The 23,666-nt window shown below is 36.2% G+C and overlaps 1 protein-coding gene across 1 annotated transcript; it reads right to left on the reverse strand.

Annotated features, from left to right (window-relative positions):
* Nucleotides 1–17,580: 17,580 nt before the first annotated feature.
* Nucleotides 17,581–19,850, reverse strand: LOC121494150 (high mobility group protein B1-like). The gene has a single exon (XM_041760324.1). The coding sequence runs from the start codon at nucleotides 19,750–19,752 to the stop codon at nucleotides 19,105–19,107; it is 648 nt and encodes a 215-aa protein (XP_041616258.1). The 5' UTR covers nucleotides 19,753–19,850; the 3' UTR covers nucleotides 17,581–19,104.
* Nucleotides 19,851–23,666: the final 3,816 nt, after the last annotated feature.

Here is a 23,666-nt window from a genome sequence, read left to right on the forward strand (position 1 = left end):
ACCATCTATAATTTGAAGACCTGATGATCCAAGATCCAGAAAATAAGAAAGGAAACATATTAAGGTATTGACTGACTTTCTCTAACAGTTTTCCAACAGGTCATATACCAGCTAGAGACAATGGCATAGAGACCAAGAGAAAGCAAAGCACTGGAGATTATGGCTGTCTTGTGTGGCTGAGGAAATGGAAAATTGGAGTTGAATGATCCCAAGGAGATTGGCCCTTGTTATGTATGATCAATCAAGATAATAACTTTGTGGAGCAAAAGTCGTTGCTCCATCAGTCAGGAATCAATGTATGAATTCTGTTGTTACTATGTGTGTGTGTATACACACACACACACACACACACATAGTATATATATATACATATATATACACATATACATATATACATTTACATAATATATATAGACATATTATCATAAATTTTGAGACTAGAGAAGTAAATACAGTGAGGTCCTTTGTCCCACACAACCCTGGGAAACACAATTGGAACTCAAAGAAACTATACTCTGACCTGCATGTAGTCCTGTTATGACTCATGAAACATAGAGGACTTAAGGATCTCTAATAATAAGAGTATATTATGAGTTGACATCCAACAACCCCCAAAAGGCCTAGTTGTCTCCCTTTTCCCAGTATAAAGTCACCCTTGGAAATTGCTACAGACACTTTTAGGAAGTTTCGTACTTATTCAAAGGAAATAGTTGACCCAAAGATCTTAAGATATAAAGGTTTATGTTTTATTCTTCATTTTTAAAAGTATCACATAATTAAATTTACTTTTTATGTACAGTTCTGTGAATTTTAATATATGTATAGATTCATGTAACTACCACTACATTCAGGATACAGAACAATTCCAAAAGCCAAAAAGCTCCCATGCTATCCCTTTGTAGTCACAGCAACTTCCCAACCCTGGCAACCACCAATCTGTCCTCTGTTACTATAATTTTCTCTTTCCAGAATGTTATATAAATCAAATCATATAGCATCCACCTCTTTGAGACTGGTTTCTTTCACATAGTTAATGTCTTTGAAATTCACCCAAATTGTTTTATGTGTCAATGTTTCATTTCTTTTTATTACTGAGTAGTATTGCATAGGTGTGCCACCGCTTATCATTTACCAATTGATGCACATTGGAATTGTTTCCAATTTTGAAAATCATTAATGGAGCTGCTATAAACATTTGTGTGTGGATTTTTTGTGTGACCATGAGTTTTTATTTTTCTAGAGTAAATACTTAGGATTAAGGTTTGTAAGACATATGCCAAGTATGTGTTTAATTTTATACAAAAATGCCAAATTGCTTTCTAGAGTAGCTGTACTATTTTGCATATTCACCAACAATGCATGAGACTTATGTTTGCTCTACAAACTTGCTAGTACTTGGCATTGTCAGTGCTTTTAATTTTAGCCACTTTAACAGATGTGTCTCATCATGGTATAGTTTTAATTTGCATTTCCCTAAAGGCTGATCACAGTGAAATCTCTCATGTACTAAGTTGCCGTCCACATAGCCTCTTTTGGTGAAGTGTCTAAGTCTTTATCCAATTTTTTTTTCTAGATTCAACAATATTTTTTCTTCCTGTTGAATTTCTTTTATTTTATTTTATCTCAGATTTAGATTTTCATTTTAAATTTTATGAGTATGCCTAGCATAACGGCAATTGGTAGAGAAATAAGTTCGTGATATTGATGGCTCTAAGAGGAGAGACCACAAGAAAATAACCGAGGACAGAGAAAACTTTATTTACTGCAGTTAAGATAGAGTTATATGTTAGAGGTACTTAGATAGGTACTAGGGACAAGATACAAGGCAAGTATTCTATTTAGTCTCAGAAGTAGATGGCCTAATATAAGAAAACATAGAAAAATGCATTCTGTGAGCTTGAGTTTGGCTAGAGAAAGAAACATTTTAAATAAGTTGTAGAATATGTTCCTTGGTTTCAGGATTAGTAGGAAAAAAAATGGGTGCTTTAGGCCAGAAGCTTTCATTCGTTACGTAGGTGTGACAAAAGAAAGAGTTTTAGATATACAAGGTTTGCAAAAAGATCTTTTAACTCTGTACAGAAAATTAATAACATTTTAAGTTTTAGAATCTGTGATCTCAATATTACTATGAATAACTAAACATTAGTTCTACAATACCTAGCTATTAATAGCTGTCTCATCACTTCCTTCCAAATCATTCCTAAAGGACTCTAGCACACTGTGTATTTTTCCAGGTTAAATGTTATTTGGTTCATAAAACCATCTCTCATTTCTTAAAGCATAAACTAGAAGAGCATCTTCCACACCCAAGTTTGTTTTCATCTTTCATCAGTTTTAAAGTCAAGACATAAAGTGGATAAAGTGATTTATCATTGTTGTCAGTCTGTCTCTTTTCATCTGTGAAAAAGAACTTTCATCATAAAGGAAAATTTATGGCCTTATGTTGGTTTTACAAGATCATCTTTGTTTCATGAACTATTTTATAATTACTCAGATAAACTCTACATCTGATTTTTTAAACAGAAACTACTATTTTATGTTTTATTTTGAAGAATAAATTAAATCTCTGGGAAATATACATTAAAGCATAGAATTTCTCCAGTTTATTACAGAATCAATCAACCGACCAAAAATTGGGATTCCAGACAAATAGTACAGGGAGCTATTAAAAAGAACAGTTAAAAAATGAGGTATAATACTGGAATTTAAGACCACTGCAAAAATTATAAACTTTTCTTATAGAAAAATGAAAAAAAACTTTCTTTAGGATTCTGCTTCTATGGAAATTATTTCCCAAATAACTTTAAGGAGTTAAATCCAAAGTCAAATAAGAAATATCAAAAAAAAAAAAAAGAAATATCAAGAGAACCTGAAAAGTGAAGATAACAGTGAGGGAAGCTATTTCAGAAGAGCCTGAAATGAGGAAAAAATCATCAAAGGATACTGAGTAATATGTGCCAGAAGGGGCTTTAAGAAAAATAGATAAATAAAAGGAACAGTGATCTTCATATGTGAAAACAACTCAAGCTTACCAGTCAGACAACACTCTGTTGGAGTGGGTCCTGGCTGTGTAGACCTAATAGATAGGATTGTGAAGAACTTTGCTCCTATCTGTCAGCTTGTGATAGATCCTTAAGAGCCATAGGTCCAAGTGACCAGAATAGAGTAGGGGTTTGGTTAATATCTGTTTTATGAAAGAAGGAATGAATCTACTGAAGCTGAAAGATGGGCAATCTCTCCAAAATTACTCTCCCTACACTTACATTTAAAATTAAAGTTCTGTAAAAATATATTGTAGGCAAAGTGAAAGAGACAGGGAGAGAGATTGAAACAGGAGGCACATTAATCCCATAACCCAAGAGAGAGCACCTGTCCCTCTTCCCAGGCTCCCTCCCATGGTGAGGCTCACACTGTGGAGAAAGTGGTGGGAGTAGAATTAGAATTGAGTGGAAAAATAACAAAATTTACAGTTTGGAACACTACACAAAAATAATAGAAAAGGAAGATCTGTGAAGTTAAAAACATTACCCTGAACCTCAGTGTAATGTTCAAAAAAACTAATTTGCATAAAAATTAAGTTTAAAAACCTAAATTTACATAAAAATTAACAAGAGAAAAAGCATCAAAGCCAAATCCCATGCAAAATTAATGTAAGAAAAAAGAAAGTAAGGATCAGAATAACATCCCTACAGACAAAAGAGATGTGACTACAAAGTAGATTAAAACTTACCTTCTCTTTCATTGAATTAAGAAAATAATACAAAAGATGCAACAGAAATAGGAATTGGAAAATCTCAGAAATGTTCAGAATTTGGGATAGAATTAGAAAAGAAAAAAATTCAGAAAATGAATTCAAACAAGAAGAAACACAGCACTAAATAAATATCCTTTTGATTCAAGAAAAACAAAAGTAAAAAAAGGCATATTTTAAATCAAAAAGAAAAAAGAGATAGAAGTGGTTTGACAGAAAGAAATAGGAGTCCTTGAATAAGAAAATCAATTTTAAAAAATCAATTTCATGCAAAGAAATAGCAAATACTAAAACCTACAATTTCAGAACAATTTCTAAAAAAAAAACGATGCCTGGGTTGCTCAGCAGTTGAGCATCTGCCGTCAGCTCAGGGCATGATCCTGGGGTGGTGGGATCGAGTCCCACATCAGGCTCCCTGCATGGAGCCTGCTTCTCCCTCTGCCTATGCTTCTGCCTCTTTCTCTCTGTGTTTCTCATGAATAATAAATAAAATCTTAAAAATAAAAAGAAAAGAAAAGAAAATGATTTGATGAGTATACTTGGAGTTTTGGAGTATCAGTCCAGAATGATGCACAATGGGATCTATTCGAGTAAAATTCCTAGTCTTAGGGAAAAAAGAAACAAAAAATTCCTTGGGCATCTAGGGGAAACCAGTATATGATATATTGGAATAAAAATTTAAATGATCTGATTTTCTTTTTTTTTTAAACTTTTATTTATTTATGATAGTCACAGAGAGAGAGAGAGAGAGAGAGAGAGGCAGAGATATAGGCAGAGGGAGAAGCAGGCTCCATGCACCAGGAGCCCAACGTGGGATTCGATTCCGGGTCTCCAGGATCGCGCCCTGGGCCAAAGGCAGGCGCTAAACCGCTGGGCCACCCAGGGATCCCTGATCTGATTTTCAACATAATGTTTTATATCAGAAAAATGCAGAAACATATTTAAGAGGCTCAAGGAAAGAAAATATGAGCCAAGAATTTATATCCAAAAAACTAACTTTCTATAAAGCATACAAAGTTATTGGGGCTCCCTGGGTTGCTCAGCAGCTTAGTACCTGTCTTCGGCCTCGGTCATGATCTTGGAACCCTGGGATCGAGTTAGGCATCGGGCTCCCTGCATGGAGCCTTCTCCCTCTGCCTGTGTCTCTGCCTTTCTGTGTGTGTGTCTCTCATGCATAAATAAATAAAACCTTTTAAAAAAAAGTATACATAGTTATCAACATACAAGAACAGTAGATTATTTTTCTTATGAGGGCTTCCTGAGCAATCTACTAGAGAAAGAGTTTCAAAGAACCAAAATCACTAGAGACATTGACATAAGGACTGAGTTCCTTTTAGAACTAGGACTGAATAAAGGTGTAAAGGAGAATATAAAGTAATCTTGAAAACTGACAAATACAGGGAAACAATCCTGCCTATTATTAGAATTCTAGAAATAGTATCACTTGGTTACCAAATAAATGGTAGATATGGTAAGTCATGTCTTTGTAATGGTTTTTCCATTTAATAAATTTTAAAAGAATTGATAGAATTAGAATATGACTAATTTACAACCCTGAATACTTAATAGATCTAAAGATGGTCCACAGCAGCTGCAAGCATCATAAAATATAAAAAGATTTGATGTTACATAATATTCACATATTAATGAATGAATACACCACTCCTGATAGAGTTGCAGAAGGAATCAGACAGGAATTTTAAAAGGCCTCTGGATCCAGCCAACAGTGCGCAGGAAATACAGAGGATAGAGGAACAAATTCAAGTGTACCAAGAATATGCAACCTACGAAATCCAGAGCAGAAAACTCTACAGGTCAAAATGTCCTCAGGGTCTTCACTATTTACACTGCAAGGAAAACAAAGAAACACGAGACACAAAGAAAACCCATAAATTATAAGAGACGTATAAAGCATATCAAAATCCTTTGTATTTTTATATGTTTTAAGCAGCAAGACTGAACTATATAGTGTCTGGAAATGAACATTCCAGGGATAAGACCGATAGAGATATAAAGTGACTACGTCAGAATAGTGGTTATTTATGGAGATGGAGGGGTTGTGACTGAGATGGGGCACATGCAGAATGTGGCTGTTTACAGAGGCAGTCAGCTTAAAATCACTCATTAAGCTATACATATTTCATGTGGTTTTCCATTTTTACATTTCACTGTAAAATAGAAATATATAAGAAGTTAATTTCAAATGTACCTAATCCTTTAGTGTTTGGATATACAGTATTTTATAATTCCAAATCCCTATTATATTTAAGTTATTTCTACTTCTTTACTAGACATATAATGTTCTTATGAACAGAATTTACCTACATCTTTATGTACATCTTTAATTTTATCTTTCGAATAAATCTTAGAAGGGGAATTGTTGGATCAAAGGATATGCACATTTTATGATTTTTAATATACGTTGCCAAAACACATTTCAAAAAGGTGGTAAATTCTTACTTTACAGGCTGCCACAACCTCTTGCCCTTCTTTCATTATTGATTATATTTCTGCAAGTTTGATTTTTAAAGCATTCTAATCTTAAAACATTAAAAACATTACTGAGTTTCAGTTACATGGATAGAAATGCCCAATTATGGGGAGAAAAAAAAAAAAAGCTTGGGATAAATCCAATAATACATGCCAGGTGCATCCAGTTGTGTTATTACTGCTATTTGTATTAATTCAGAGTGTAACAAAAACTTCAACAATGATATATACAAGAAAATCATTCAATCTATTTTAATTTCAAACACTTAGAATAAAATGTACTTTCTGCTATTTAGGTCAATTGCAACTATTATGCTAAATGGACCAACATAAGAGACAAAGTAACCATAAATTCATATTTTAATAGACTTGTCTCTACAATGTCAAAATGGCATTATGGGGATTCATTGCTCTAGGAAAATAGGGAATGAAAGGAACAGCTCTTTCAGTGTTTCTAGAGCCTATGTTGCTGACGCTTGATGCCCATATTGCTGACAACTGTTGTCTAAATGATTTTAAAACCAGCTCTTAATTTTTATGGAAGGGAGGTATTTTGCCTTTCAATACTCATAGAAACAAAAATTTACTTTGTGTTGGGACAGCAGATTAGAAGCAGATAGAAATTGACCCTATAAATATTAGTGTGTATGTGCATGTGTGAGCATGTTTTCTATTTTTTCCCATAAGCCATGTTTCACTGCCTTTTATGCCAACATTGGAAGGCAGGATCCCGACACTCAGAAAACCAACTGAACAATCAGGGAATCACAAATGGCTCTATCACCTACCATGTGACATTCCCTAGACATCACTGGTTCTTCTTCTGGCCGCATCAAGATCACTGGGTTCCACTCTTCCCTTCACACTCTCACAATGTGAGCATCACTGTGGTAGCAGTTGGGTTCCAGTCTGTATACTGGACACTACCTCCACTCCCACCATGTCCTGCCATTCCTCTCCAATATGGGTGTCCGTGATGGACACTGCTTTGTCTCCTGCTAGGGTTTAGTCATGCCCACTAAGCACCACCACTACTCTGGACATAGATGTCTCTTCAAGTAAGTTACTCTAAATTTGCTAAACACAACTACTGCTGCTGAGTTCCCCCCCTCTGGGCCATGTAAGGATGTCTCTGCTTGATGCCACTGTTGTTCCCTGACACCTATGGCGCATACCTGCCAAGGAAGCACTGTACTCCTTACACCACTGAAACTACCTGGTGCTCTGTAAGTTGTGGTGAAGTGGGTGTGATTGCCTCCCTCCTCTCTGTTATACTGCTTGACAAAGATACTAAAGCTGTGCTGCTTGCAGCTTACTCTTTTATTAACACATTTGTATAACAGATTTTCTAGCTTAAACATGCATTCCCATGTTTTTATATAGAGCCATGGTCAGAGAGTGAAGAGTAGACCTAGTGACTTCACCAAAGTTGACTCAAAACTGCCCTTGACCCAAATCACTATGCTCATAGAGTCATACTTTACGATGAATTCGCTTGTAAATGGGTTATCAGTCTTGCATATTGATAAGCATCTTTCAGGCTTTTTACCAATTCTCCAGACATGTACAAGTACCTGGAAATGAAGATGGCATGGCCTCAAGCTGAGACCCTGTTACAAGTTATTAATTTATCTATAGCTCAAGTAGGAAGAACGGATTAACTGAATTTAACCGAGCCCCACACCTTATCATCCACCAGCCCATCTCTCCTTCCCACTGTGTTATCTTGGCCTTGTGTAAATATTCTCCAGGTTTGAACTATCCCAGAAAATCTTTCATTTAGTGATACCATGAAGCTTAACCCTGGATTTGAAGACAAATTAAAGCAACTATTACCAGATTAATAATAACATGAATAAAAGTTTCTATGCTATTTCAACAATAATTTTCAACAATCTGCTACCTACCAGTACTCCCACAACGTTTTCACTTTTCTCATCTAATTGTCTATTTTAGCTGATAGCCAGTTACTACTTAAAGAATCTTATATATATATATATATATGACTCTTTCTCTGTCTCTAAATATGAGAGGCAAGAACTGAAAGAAATAGCCATTAAATTGTAGAAGAATAAGCCATCCCTTAGGCTTCATGGTTTCAAATTTCTATATGTGTTTTTAGTTTTTTCTTATCAGTCAATTCCAAGTTTCTGTAAGACTCTCTCTTTCTCTATCCTCTCCCCCTCTTCCCACTCTTCCCCTCTGTTCCCTTGCTACTTTGAAAATTTTAAGCATATTTTGGTGCTATCTCTCACAACTATTTTAAATAGCTTTACTTGTTTCCACTCTTTCAACAAATGATTATTATCAGCTTTTTTTTTCTAAAGGCTACTTTTTTTACACACTAAATTTGAACTGTAGGCAGCGTAACTTTCAACAAGTAACTAACTTTCTCCTTCAGAAAATATTAATATTAATTATGACTTTTTATTTGAAATCACTAGAAAGGACAGCCTGGGTGGCTCAGTGGTTTAGCACCGCCTTCAGCCCAGGGCCTGATCCTGGAGACCCAGGATCGAGTCCCATGTCATGTACCCTGCGTGGAGCCTGCTTCTCCCTCTGCCTGTGTCTCTGCCTCTCTCTGTCTCTCATGAATAAATAAATAAAATCTTTAAAAAAAGAAAGAAAGAAAGAAAGAAAGAAAGAAAGAAAGAAAGAAAGAAAGAAAGAAAGCAAGCACTAGGAAACCTGATTCAAATGGACTTGACAAGAGAGGAGTTTTAGCCTCACTTATCTGAAAATTTCAGTTAATATTACCTTGAGGAATGGCTGGGTTTATGACCTAAACTTACTGGTCCTATTTTCCTGAGGGTGGCTCCCTTTTTTGGCAAACATTTGTCCTAGCAAGATGCCTGCCAGACACTGCAGGCTTCTACTCAATCCTCCCAGAAGCTCCAGTGAAAAGCATGGATGTTCCTCATAAATATTTCAACAACTGGCCCAGGAACAAATCTCATTGGGTCTAACTGATAACATACCCATCACTGTTACCATTAGAGTAAAATGTCTCCAGGAAGGGGGTAATTACTCAGAGATCAGAATGCAATTACTAAATGGAGGGTGATCAATGCTGAGCAGATAAAAACAACAGAAATCCATTATAGAGGATACTTAATATTTTTATGTGATCATTTTATGCAGAAAGGAATGAGTGGTGAAATACATGATTGGGATATACGGCAGGACTCTTCGCCATCTGTAATGCACTCTCCAGTCATTCATGAGTCCTCCATCTAGTCCAAGAAATCCACCAAGCAGTATATAAAAATATCTCTTCTATATGTGCAAGCAGTATTAGTTCTTGAAATGTCCTCACTCTGTGGTATCCTGGTTCATTCTGGTCATCCTATTCTCTCACCCTTGGTATATCTATTACCAATTATTGCCCAGCCAGTTCATTCTGTATCTTTGTTCCAAAACCCTTCTCCCCATATTCCAATTTATGCTTCTTCTCCTAGCCCAGCATACTCTTGATTTTCTTGAAGAACCTTCTAAATGTAGACATTCCATACCTAACTATTGCCCTAACAGACAGCTGGTGAATAGCTGGTCTGATTTTTACCCCCTAGTCTACTTTTAGAGTATCATTAGCTTAAAGTATTTAGATTTATTTCCCAATGAGGAGAATTGAACTTTAAGCCCAGTGCATGTGACTTGAGAGCAAGTTAACTCAGGAAGGATGTATGTGGCAGGGGAGGCAGTGGCCCCAGTTATGTATCTTGTCAAAGAGTCAAACATTTTATGATTTAATCTTTGATACTTTTTGTAAACAATGCTACCCAAAGCATACCCAGCAGGTAGATAAATATCAATGTCTGATAAGTAGCCAATTGCAATGATTTCCATTTGGGAATAGAGAACCTGGGAATGGGGGATGTAATTGAATGACAAGCAGAGTTTCCTTTTCCACTCCATCCCATACCAAGATTTGAACTACTGTTATAGAGCAGTGATCTCCAAACCTGAAATATTTATCTAGAGCTTATTTTAAATGCAGATTTCTATTCTCCAGCCAAGATACAATAAATTGAAATTTCTGATACTGATATTCTTAAAAGCCCCCTGGATGATTCTGAAGATTAGCCAGGTTTGGGAATTACTAGGATGCAGCATCTGGTCCCAAAGCAAAAAGAGAATTAGAACTCAGTGAGCATATGCTCCAATTGAACAGGCAGTTGCTTATCACCCTCTTGCTTGCTTTGAATCAAAAATAACCCAAGCGTTTCTTCATTTGGGGTTTAAGCAGAATGCATCAGCAGAGCACCCACTCTGCAGAAGCAGCACATTCAAAGGTCCTTCATGGATGGATTCACTTTAATAGGAAAGCTGTTCTCCGTGCAGGTGACCAGCTGGGTAAACCTGCCACCACACCACTCTACCAATTATCACAATGCCCTATTAAAAAGTCAGGGCAGGTCAGTTCCCCATTTGAAAGAGGCTGTAAAATTCCTTGTGCAGTGAATATTAATCTCTTTAGAAGTCTGTTGGTTATATACCAAAGCTAAAATAAAAACCAGAATATTCCATTCAGCAGAAAAATAAGTTCAAGCAAATCAGGCATTTTATGTGATATGGATTAAACTGCCAGTATACATTTTCACTTTCCCAATATTTATTTTTGTTAACCACTGTACACAGCCTCTGAGACATTACAACATTTTCTACCTTTCTAGTGTGAAAATCAGATAACTAGAATAGTGTAAATGTACATTTAATGAGGTATAAGGCAATTCAAAGTTAATGTATAAATAAAAATATATTCCTGTGCTTATTTGTGAAGTGTATGTACATGTAGTGAAACATAGAAGGTTTCTCACACCTGGAGCTATTATTGTGCTTTCCTTGCTGCCTCTCCAGCTACTCGACATCTGTTCCAACAACAGCTTCAGTGCCTATAGACAGAAGCTTTAACCACCCAAGGTCTGTTACAGCTTTGCCCTACCACACCTGCAATCCAGACCCAGTTGCCAGCAGTGAGTCTGGTGATACCTGTATCCTCAATTTTCATCAACGCTGAAAATCTTTTTTCAGTGTTATGTTTAAAACAGCAAGATAACTAATAACACAGTTGTTCAGTTTTTTGTTGTTGTCATTGTGTTTTTTTTTCCTTTTACATTTCCAAGTGTTAATCTCCCAAACTACAACCCTTTCTCTACATTTTCCTCTCCCCTCTTCCCATCCTCATTCTGCTCATTAGTACTCTTCTTTTATTCCACACACTGTGGAATCCTTGCCCACATTTAATTCATTCATTTGTTGTCCTTAACTGAAACTAGGCTCTCCCTGAAACACCCATGTTTTCCAGAAGATACTTCCAATGAAACTTAACCATTCTTGCACTCTGCACATACCTCCAAGTCAGAAAATATAGAATTTCTTTTTTTTCCAAACCTATTTGCTAAAATTACTATTCAACCCTCATTTAAATCCTAGCTCCTTGGAATTTAATTGAGCAATACCAGTGTCTTCTTGTCCTTGATATTTATGAATCTTGTGGTCACTCCATATTCTTTGAATACTTATATACCATAATTCATTCCATGTATCTATCCCAACTCTCTTAATTCTGAGGGATTTCCAAGCCCATATGAATATACAGAGACTTGATCATTCTTTGGCCTCAACTCTAATGATCTTCAAATCCTCTTCAGTTTGGTCATGCATTCATGTCATTAACTAAAATGATCCCATCTTTGAAATATTGAACTTCCATAATGATTCTCTTACTATTTACTCTTTCTCTACCCTATTTCTTTCATTCCTAATTTTACTTTGACCTCACTGAGATTTCTAAACCATTTTTCTTCTTACTTTCTACCATTATATCACATCTGTCTTGGGTTATTTCCATTGTTGGTCTAGACTTGATGCTTTGATCATCTGAAAAATATTTCATAAACCCTAAATGCATTATCTCATAAGCCTAACAAAACCCCAACACTGGAATAATTTTAGAATCTACCTTCTCTAATTTTAGAATCTACCTTCTCTGTTTGTAATCCTTAATAAAGCTTAAAAAAAGTATACAACCATAAAGCCTGTGTCATTACAAACCCATATATATTTGGATATATAGTCAATGTATATTATAATATTTCATAAACCCTAAATGCATTATCTCATAAGCCTAACAGAACCCCAACACTGGAATAATTTTAGAATCTACCTTCTCTGTTTATAATCCTTAATAAAGCTTAAAAAAAGTATACAACCATAAAGCCTTGTGTCATTACAAACCCGTATATATTTGGATATATAGTCGATGTATATTATATACATACATATATGTACATATTTGGGTAGATATACACACATAGTGATTTTATGTGCATGTGTACAAAATGATCCCAAAAAATCTTCACTTTTTTAAGGTTATCTTCTAATTAGAGAACAGAATTTGGTTGACTACATTTTGCTCCTTTCAGAGATTTGGGATGCCACGCACTGGGTATCTTAATTCCTCTAGAATATGGCATAGGGAGTCCGGCTTATTACTATGTTTGCTGAAGTGAGTAAATTCACCCCAAAGTTATCAGAACATATCCATGAGTAGTTAGCACTCAAGAAAGCATAATTTATTTAACTGGAATATATGGCAAACAACTTAATACAGCTGGTACCATGAGATTATGATGTACAAAATATAAACATAAGTAACAGAGAAGAATAGATTTTAATGGCCATGTTTTACCCTTTTCTATTCTACATCCATACTATAATCAAGTTAGAATAGAAAAGAATTTCTGAATTGTCTCTCAGTAACATTGGACTGTTATCACTGCTGTATTTTTCTGTTTCTGGAGTGCAATTTAGAAGAAATTGGGCATGGTTACTTTGGATGCTTGCCTCATAGAAGTATTTATCTTAAAAGTCACAAACCCCCCTGGACTACCATCTGCTCTCTGCAACGGCTCCTTCTAATTTCTTTTCACTTGTTCCAAATATCTTATTATAGTACAAGTTTTGTCCCCGAAATAACTTCTATAAGAGTGTGTCTGCATCTCACCTCCTGCAAATCATCTTCTAGCTCCCTAAGTGGTGTAGAGACACTCTCTCTAGGTTATATGCAGTGTTACCACTACTAAAATGTTTAGCTTTCATTTAAAACGATGATAGGCTTTATCAATATAAATATTTTATTTGTTTTAGGACATGTGTAAGAAAGACGGTAGAGGAGGAATCACAGAGAGGTAGGAACAAGAGTAGGAGATAGTAGAGACTGAGGAAACCTAGATACATTTTAAATAATAAAAAGTTTGGATAAATCAGACTGGCTAAAAGATATATTGACCCAACTTCATACCATGCTATTTTTACTATACTTTTGATTAGGATAAAAAAAATGTGTGTCTACATTCTCTTTTAATGATATGTAGCATATAATTTTCAAAAACAAAAGACATATTTGTTCAGTGAATTATTTAATGGGCAAAAGATAGAGTAGCCATCAGTCAAATGGACTTTTGTCTTAATATGAACCAAACACAAGCACTGACGATCAGAATACATGGTATAATTTCAGTATGGGTTGACAGGTAAAACCCTAACTAACAAAAGACTTTCAGAATGTTAGTAGCTTATAGACTCATTCCCATCAACACCACAAGACCTAATGGGCCTACAGAGAAAAATCAAATGTAAAATCATCAAATGTTAATAATTTTATTTTTAGCGGAACTTGTTTCAGGCTAACATATGTATATGTGTGTATGTCTATGAAAATGAATAATAGGTTCTATCTGAATTTCTATTAAATAAACACATGTGGACACACATATACATGCACATACATACACGAATATATATTCACTTTTTAGTTCTATTGCAAAGATACAAAGGCAAAGATTGATGTAATAGGGACTTAAATTCCCTAAGGTTAGAGAGAAAAGGTACAAATTAGGTTCTCTCCATCAGTTAAATTACGAAGAGTTCAGCAATGAGAAAGTACTGGTTGACTGAGCAGGTTAAGTAGCTGGTGATAACCACATGATCTGTAGATTCTTAGGAATGTGTAAAGATGGCAATACAGGCAGAGCAATTCTGTTTGGAAAGGTTTTACACACAGTCCCAAAATGCAAGGTATGTTGTACACAAAGAGTGGTTCTGAGAAAGAAGGGATCAACATACCTTGTTAATGATATATCCAGAATGGGTCTTGAAAGCTATTCACGTTAGTGTCTTCAGTGGAATTCTAGCTAGGAAAGTGGCAGTCCTTAAAGTTGTCCCCTCCCCATGCCATTCCTATCATCTAGCTTACACTAGGGTTGTGTATGTGGACCCAATGTGTGCTAGTTTTCTACTGATGCTGTCAAATTACTCCCATTTTAGTGGCCTAAAACAATGTAAGGTCTCACTCACTACATTAAAACAATGTAAGGTCTCACTCACTACATTAAAATCAGGATGTCAGAAAGTCTGCATTTCTTTCTAGGAAAAACCTTTTCCCTTGCCTTTTTCAACTTCTAGAGGCTGATAGTCTACATTCGTTAGTTTGATCTTCCATAGCCCTTTCCTCTCTCTTCAAAACCCTAAACGTTGCTTCTCTCTGACCTTCCTCCTGGTGTCACCTCTCTAACCACAGCCCAGAAAGGGTTTCTACCATTAAGAACTTATATGATTAGAGTGGATCCACCTGGAAATTCAAGATAATCTCCCTAATTCAAGGTTCTCATCCTTAATTGCATCTTCCAAGTCCCTTTTGCCACAGAAGGTAACATTATCACAGTTTCTAGGGATTAGAATGTGGAGCTCTCTGGGGGCCATTATTCTGCCTACAAAACAAGGATATAGAATATCAATAGATACAACAGAGGCAAATGGGCTTTCAGAGCTAGGCTTTAGAAAGAAGAAATGCTCAAGGCACAGTGGCATACCTACATAAGGTCCAACATGGTTTGATAATCAATCTTCCTATCACTTTGTGATAAACGATATGAGATATTGATATGTAAGATGTTTCTAGAAATGCTGAGAAAAAGTATAATCACATGAAACCAATTTCCTGGAGTAGTTCACAAAAATAGTGACACAGAAACAGGTGCTACAAAAAGCCAGAGACAGGAAAAAAATTTGAATACCTACTACATAGAACCAAGAAATTGAATAAAATTGATAAAATTCGTATCCCACAGGCCTACATATACACCCACACTTGCAGAGAGGCACAAAAATTATATATATGTGGGATGCCTGGGTGGCTTTGTGGTTGAGCATCTGCCTTTGGCTCAGGGTGTGATCCTGGAGTCCAAGAATCGAGTCCCACATCGGGCTCCCTGCATGGGGCCTGCTTCTCCCTCGGCCTGTCTCTGTCTCTCTCTGTGTCTCTCATGAATAAATAAATAAAATCTTTTTTTAAAAATTATATATATGTATATATAAATATATATTCATGTAACTTGTTATTGATGTTATTTTTAATGGCATAAAATCTTTGTAAATCATGCATTTAGATGACATATTTTCATATGTGCTGCATATGAAACACTAGATATGATAAAATAAGTGTTCAAGACAGCACAGTATCTTTGTCCTTTTAGTAAAGTATGGGAAAATTTAGAGATTGCTTCCAACCATAGTGCTTTTTTGTATGATGAAGTTCCCCATGTCAAAATTTGTTACTAGAACTAATTTAGTTACATTTTAGTTGCAAATTGTAGTCATTTTGTTCCAGTTCTTCTGACTCTCTAGGTATGTCTAAACATGCAAAGTAGATCAAAGAATTGAGACCATTATGCTAAGAAAATACTATATCTTTTTCATCTGAATTATCCAACTAATAGAGGCCAGATGTTTCAAGCATCCATAATTTGAAGACTTTTTCAAATCTCTAAACTTTCTGTGACTAGAGATCATCTTAGGGAAGCTGATAATTTAGTCGAGTTTTCAATATCAGTTAAATTCTTAAGTATTCTTCATCTCCTGCCTTGAAATGTATTTGTAATTTGATATGTTTGGTATTTTATAATATTTGTACATAAAAAGGTGTGTAATGAAGGAAGGGGATTTACATTTGTGGCCGGCTTGTCATGTACTAGGCACTAAGCTTTGTGCTATTTATACATTTAACCATTTTATTAATCATGCAAGTAAGTATTTTTACTTTCATTCACAGAAGAAAAAAATGTATTTCAAGTACAGGGAATTTAAATAACTTGCACAAGATCACACAGATGAGTAGCAAATCTGAAATTGGAATATTGATTTGAAAAACAAAACTAAGTATATTATTTTTCAATAAAATATGCTGCTTCCAAAACTATACCAATGCTAAAGGTACTGCAGAATCAGAAGAAGAAAAATAAGGCAAATGTCTAGAATCAGTTCTCCCAGTAATGTCACTGAAATAATAGCCATTTTCAAGTACTTTCCTTTGATCTTAGAGCGGGTCATGGCAGGTGCATATGGGAAGAGGTTGCCATCTTCCATTGCTTCCAGTGATTTTCCTATACTTGGCACCACAATCGTCACACCACCCAAATGGAGAATCAAGCTTTCCAGCTACTCCCAAAAGGTGAGACTACAGGAATGCTTCTTGTTGTCAGCTCTCCATTACTCTCCATTGATCTTTCACAGACCCATGCTCTTCACTGGCCCTGACAGAGACTTTCCTCCTTTCTGCTTCAATGATGACTGTGTGGACATGACATAGAAAAATGCCCTTCCTCTCTCAACACTGCCCTGGGTCTTTGTTTTATTACAGAAACTTTCAAGTCATCACTTTCTATTTGAATCAGTCTTTATTGAGGTCACTTCTCCTTGAGACTTTAGCACTAGTCCAGTGGCAAAGAAGGCCTAACATTCTCCTCAGCTTGACTAAACTTTACACAGTTTTCTTCCTGACCATGTGCCTCTGACCTCCCTTTTCTTAGAGCATTTACTTTAGAAAACTTGCAACTGGGAATTATTTCCCTTCTACTTTAAAATGGATGTATATCTCCCAGCCTCTTGCCAGTTTTACAACCCAAGAAATGTCTTTCTCAAGGATCAGAGAACCATCTCTCTGAAATGTTAAACATTGAAGGAGATAGCTTCAAATTTCCCAATCTCTGTGGAAGAATAGGGGCCTATTGGGCCTATTATCCACCCTTAGGTGGGTGCCAGTTAGCGAGCACAAATGGTCTAATAGCAGAGAAAAACATTTGCAAACTCAGGAATTATTCAATGTGCTCAACACATCTCATTGATCAACCTATCCTCTAATGTCCACTAGTACTTGGCCACTAGCTCATCCCAGTGCTTAAAAGCCTCCCACCTTTTGTTTCAGTGTAGTTGAGTTCAGTCTCTCTTCCCTATTGCAATAATGTTAAATAAAGTCTTCCTTTCCTATTTATTTTTTTTTATTTTTTTTAAAACCTCTGCAATTATTAGTTTATTAGTATCATCCAGGACTCAGATGTTCAGTATTCTTCCTGAAATTACATAAACAAATGCAAATGGAAAGAATCCAAGTCAAAATTATATAACAAAACAGCACTCCATCACAAAAGCATGTAAAATTACAAGAACGCTATTTTAAAACACTGGCACTTTAAGAGAACCATAATCTCAAAAAACCACAAAATTGCCAAATTGTTCCCTAAACTGCTAAGTAGATAAACATGACTCTAATGAATGAGTTTGGGTTTTGTAAGAAAAATCAAATTCGAATCAGATAAATCATACTGAAATACCAAGTTTTAAGGGTCTTCTTCCTTTAGGTCTATTTGACTTAAAGGAGCAAACTCTAATATAGGAAAATATACTTGATTTTAAATGTGGCATACATTTTAGAAGTTGGCCCAATTAATTAAAAATACCTTTAATGGAGAGTCAAGTTTCCTTAGAAATCCACATTTAGATAAATAGAAGACATTTACAGCCAGCACTTTTTTTTTTGTTTTGTTTTCCAGAGCCTTCGTTGGGACTAATGTCAACAAAACATTTAATATGGCAGTCTTGTATTTTAAGCTCACGCTTTTGGGGATACATTCTCAGGTCTTCTTTAATGTGGGAACTGCAAATATAACTGCCATTACATGGTAATGGGAGTTAAAGAATGTAGAGTCTTCATGTAAAGATTAGAACATACTTTTCTTAGTCCTTCAAGGACAGACTTTCAAAATTATTGATTCTACTAATCCCATGCTGTGAATAGACTGGTTACTCTTCACTTTATAAATGTGACTGGGCTATGTGAGATCTGGTATCAACTGATCAAGATTTGAGTTTCAGTTATGGATGAAAACTGTCTCAATTCGACTTTTATTACCCTCATGAGTATGCAGGGTGCAGACAAAAGCTTTCTATCAGCTAACTATATGAAAAGATAAACACTGTAATAATCCATGTGATCCAAAATGGGCAAAAGCAAGACTAGCTTCCCCTCAAGAAGAAAAATTTCAGACCTATGAAAAGGACAACAATACTAATAAAAAAAATTGTATTTACTTAGAAGCATTCAGAATGTCAACAAAACAGCTGCAACTTTTTTTTTTTTTTGCAATTACAGAGTGGTATTCAGTTAACAGAACAACAATTATTTCGTAGAAGCTGCATCAGAGACACCTGAAGATGAAAAAACTACCATCCCCATATATAACTAATTTGTGCTGTGCACCAACAAGAACCTGCTTTAAATTTCCATGCCAATTTACAACCCCCATACTGTACCAGGCAAGGTTAGTGGCTATTGAAAATACCACCAGGACAGGGCTATCTAAAGACACATTCGGTAGTGTGTTAACTATACAAAAAAAGACACTGTACAGTTTAAAAACAAATCTTACACAGCCTTACATTTCAATTTTTTTCTTTAAAAGGAGTGAGTTGTGTACAGGGGGGTTAAATGCTTTATAGACAAGAAAAAAAACTGCGCTAGAACCAACTTATTCATCATCATCATCTTCTTCTTCATCTTCATCTTCTTCATCTTCTTCCTCCTCCTCATCCTCTTCATCCTCCTCGTCTTCCTCCTCTTCCTTCTTTTTCTTGCTCTTTTCAGCCTTGACAACTCCCTTTTTTGCCACCCCAGGCTTTCCTTTAGCTCGGTACGCAGCAATATCCTTTTCATATTTTTCCTTCAGCTTAGCAGCCTTCTTTTCATAAGGCTGCTTGTCATCTGCAGCAGTGTTATTCCACATCTCTCCCAGTTTCTTTGCAACATCACCAATGGATAGGCCGGGATGCTCTCCTTTGATTTTTGGGCGATACTCAGAACAAAACAAGAAAAAGGCCGAGGGAGGCCTCTTGGGTGCATTGGGATCCTTGAACTTCTTTTTTGTTTCCCCTTTAGGGGGGATATAAGTTTTCATTTCTCTTTCATAATGGGCCTTGTCCGCCTTAGCCATGTCTTCAAATTTTCCTTTCTCTTTAGCAGACATGGTCTTCCACCTTTCAGAGCACTTCTTAGAAAACTCTGAGAAGTTGACTGAAGCATCTGGGTGCTTCTTCTTGTGCTCCTCTCGGCAAGTTTGCACAAAGAATGCATATGATGACATTTTGCCTCTCGGCTTCTTAGGATCTCCTTTGCCCATGTTTAATTATTTTCCTCAGCGAGGCACAGAGTCGCCCAGTGCCCGTCTGGCTCTCACTTGCCCCGGCGCTGTCTCTATGGAGCTCAATGTACTGCAATGGCTGTCCTTCCTTTCCTATTTAAATTTATCAGTGTCATTTTCATTTTGACACCAGTATGGAGGCTGTAAGACAGTCTTGGTGTCTTAGAACAGCATGTATTGGACATTGTTATTATGCACCTTAATCTTTCCTTTCCTCAAAATGAGTCCCTTCCCCTTTGACAACCTTGCAATGAGGGGAGACCCTTCTATAACTGTAGCTTTGATGTCTTAATCCTGTAAGTCCATGTCACAACGGAATCTAGTCAGGTGTCCTTTCTGTAATACTGTGTAGTTCCACATGTAAATCTGTTCTCAGCTGGCTGATGCAGTGAGCACCCAGGACAAGCCTGGACATGGACAAGTTTTTTTTTTTTTTTTTTTAATTAACTTTTACTGGTGTTTAATTTACCAACATACAGAAAAACACCCAGTGCTCATCCCGTCAAGTGTCCACCTCAGTGCCCGTCACCCATTCCCCTCCAACACCCGCCCTCCTCCCCTTCCACCACCCCTAGTTCGTTTCCCCGAGTTAGGAGTCTTTATGTTCTGTCTCCCTTCCTGATATTTCCCAACATTTCTTTTCCCTTCCTTTATATTCTCTTTCACTATTATTCATATTCCCCAAATGAATGAGAAGATACACTGTTTGTCCTTCTCCGATTGACTTATTTCACTCAGCATAATACCCTCCAGTTCCATCCACGTTGAAGCAAATGGTGGGTATTTGTCGTTTCTAATTGCTGAGGAATATTCCATTGTATACATAAACCACATCTTCTTTATCCATTCATCTTTCGATGGACACCGAGGCTCCTTCCACAGTTTGGCTATTGTGGCCATTGCTGATAGAAACATCGGGGTGCAGGTGTCCCGACGTTTCATTGCATCTGAATCTTTGGGGTAAATCCCCAACAGTGCAATTGCTGGGTCGTAGGGCAGGTCTATTTTTAACTCTTGAGGAACCTCCACACAGTTTTCCAGAGTGGCTGCACCAGTTCACATTCCCACCAACAGTGTAAGAGGGTTCCCTTTTCTCCGCATCCTCTCCAACATTTGTTGTTTCCTGCCTTGTTAATTTTCCCCATTCTCACTGGTGTGAGGTGATATCTCATTGTGGTTTTGATTTGTATTTCCCTGATGGCAAGTGATGCAGAGCATTTTCTCATGTGCATGTTGGCCATGTCCATGTCTTCCTCTGTGAGATTTCTCTTCATGTCTTTTGCCCATTTCATGATTGGATTGTTTGTTTCTTTGGTGTTGAGTTTAATAAGTTCTTTATAGATTTTGGAAACTAGCCCTTTATCTGATATGTCATTTGCAAATATCTTCTCCCATTCTGTAGGTTGTCTTTTAGTTTTGTTGACTGTATCCTTTGCTGTGCAAAAGCTTCTTATCTTGATGAAGTCCCAATAGTTCATTTTAGCTTTTGTTTCTTTTGCCTTCGTGGATGTATCTTGCAAGAAGTTACTGTGGCCAAGTTCAAAAAGGGTGTTGCCTGTGTTCTCCTCTAGGATTTTGATGGAATCTTGTCTCACATTTAGATCTCTCATCCATTTTGAGTTTATCTTTGTGTATGGTGAAAGAGAGTGGTCCAGTTTCATTCTTCTGCATGTGGATGTCCAATTTTCCCAGCACCATTTATTGAAGAGACTGTCTTTCTTCCAATGGATAGTCTTTCCTCCTTTATCGAATATTAGATGACCGTACATTTCAGGGTCCACTTCTGGGTTCTCTATTCTGTTCCATTGATCTATGTGTCTGTTTTTGTGCCAGTACCACACTGGACATGGACAAGTTGATCATATGTATACAGCTTAGGCTCTCATCCTGGTGACACTGCTATAGTAGTAAAGAGAAACTATTAACAGGTGATTCAACAAGCCTTAAACCAGAAATATTTGTATATAATGTATAATTTTGCATATATATATATATATATATATATATATATATATATATATATCTAAAATGACCAAATCCATTATCACACAAAGAAGGACAGACAAAAATCTTCTAGCATGGAAAAGCACAATTACATTACTGGCTGCAGGCATGTGAGATAAATAAATTAACTGATTTTTCTTCCAAATCTATAATACAGTCTTATACTCATTCAGAATTGTCTGTAATAAAGTACTATATCGTCCCAGTACAGTATCTACCAGATATTTGTGGAATCCAAAACTCTGCAAATAAAATAGTATTCAGAGATGCCGTGACACAAGAGGCACTTAATTTTTGTGACACCTCACGGTGTCTTTACCATTATTCATGTCCAAACATTGTACATAATGGTAATCTGTTATGAAGTCAGTTCTAAGTAGTTTAAATCTGGCCAGCTTCAAGTGATAAAGAGAGAAATGCAAATGACGCACATTGCCAATATACCTCCGACTTGAAACGGCAAACTTGCCAGTGGTTTATGGTAATCATAACTCAACATCTTTTTGTTAAAAACATTACAATTAAGAGTATAAAACACTTGAGTAACTTAAAACCACTTTGTGCCTTTAGAGAAACCTCTATTGTTATCTGTTTGAATATGTTTGTACCTTTATTTCTCTGTTGATTCAGAGAAACAAGTAAAGTAGTTGCTGTCAGGAACAAGCCAGTTTGGTTTTCTACAGGAAATATGTCCTGGCAGCTTCAATAAAAACAGAGGCTTCCAATTAACTCCCTCTATTACAAGGAAAAAGGTAATCTTTCAGCCAAGCCCAGAATAGAGAGAAAGAAAGGCAGACAAGAGAAGAATGAAAAATAGGGGAAAAACCAGACAGCATAATTCTTAATGGTGGTGACTACACATTCAAAATACCTGGGGAGCTTTCAAATAATACTAATGTTCAGACCTCTTCCCCAGGGATTTTATTTTAATTGGAATGGAGTGGACTCCATATACAGTATTTCTTAAAACTCCCCAGATAATTCTAATATGGAGACAAGTTTGAAAAACCACTGAAATAGAGGATGTCTATGAGCCATGAGATAATTCGCGATTGCCTATTAATTTACAAGAATATTACTTGATAAGATTTCTTAGCTATTAGGATTTTATGAATGCCACAGTAATCTGAATGAATATATTAGCAAAATCAGAGTTGAGGCTCTAAATGTCAACACCAAAAATGGTACAAAGAGCCTCTCACTTAATTTTAATATTTAAATAAATTATGAGCAAAGCTATGATTCTTAATCTGTTTGGCTTCAAAGAAAACAGATATGCCAGGACATAGAGAAATATTATAAAACCTGCTGAAAAGATGCTTTGTAGCACTTGAAAGAATGAAAGAATTACACAAACTTCATGCCTGCTATTTAGACAATTTGGATCCCAACACAGTTCTTCCTCACCTCTAGCTGTTATCACTGTGTAGAGAATTACCCTGTAATTTATATGAGCCAGAGGTAAACATAGAATTGTGTGTCTATTTGGTCCAGCCTGGTTTACTCTCACTATTTGTCTTAATCATTCCAGGATACTCTAACAAGGTACTGTAGAAAGGGTAGCTATAAACAACAGAAACATTGCTCACAGTTGTGAAGGCTGGAAGTCCATGATCAGGGGGTTAGCATGGTCAGGTTCTGGTGAGAGTCCTCTTCCAGGCTTCAGACTTCCAGCTGGAGAGTTCTCTGAAGTCTCTTTGATAAGGGCACTAATCCCATTTGTGAAAGCTCCACCCTTGTGACCTAATCACTTCCTGAAGGCCCCACCTATAATATTTACTACCACAGTAACATATGAATTTTGGAGGGATACATGCATTCAGTTTATAACACTATTTTAAGAAAACATCCTCTTTTCCAGCCAGCTGTGTGAGAAACATGATCGGTGT

This window comes from Vulpes lagopus, chromosome 7 (genome assembly GCF_018345385.1).
Source record: "Vulpes lagopus strain Blue_001 chromosome 7, ASM1834538v1, whole genome shotgun sequence".
In the NCBI taxonomy this organism is placed as follows: Eukaryota; Metazoa; Chordata; class Mammalia; order Carnivora; family Canidae; genus Vulpes; species Vulpes lagopus.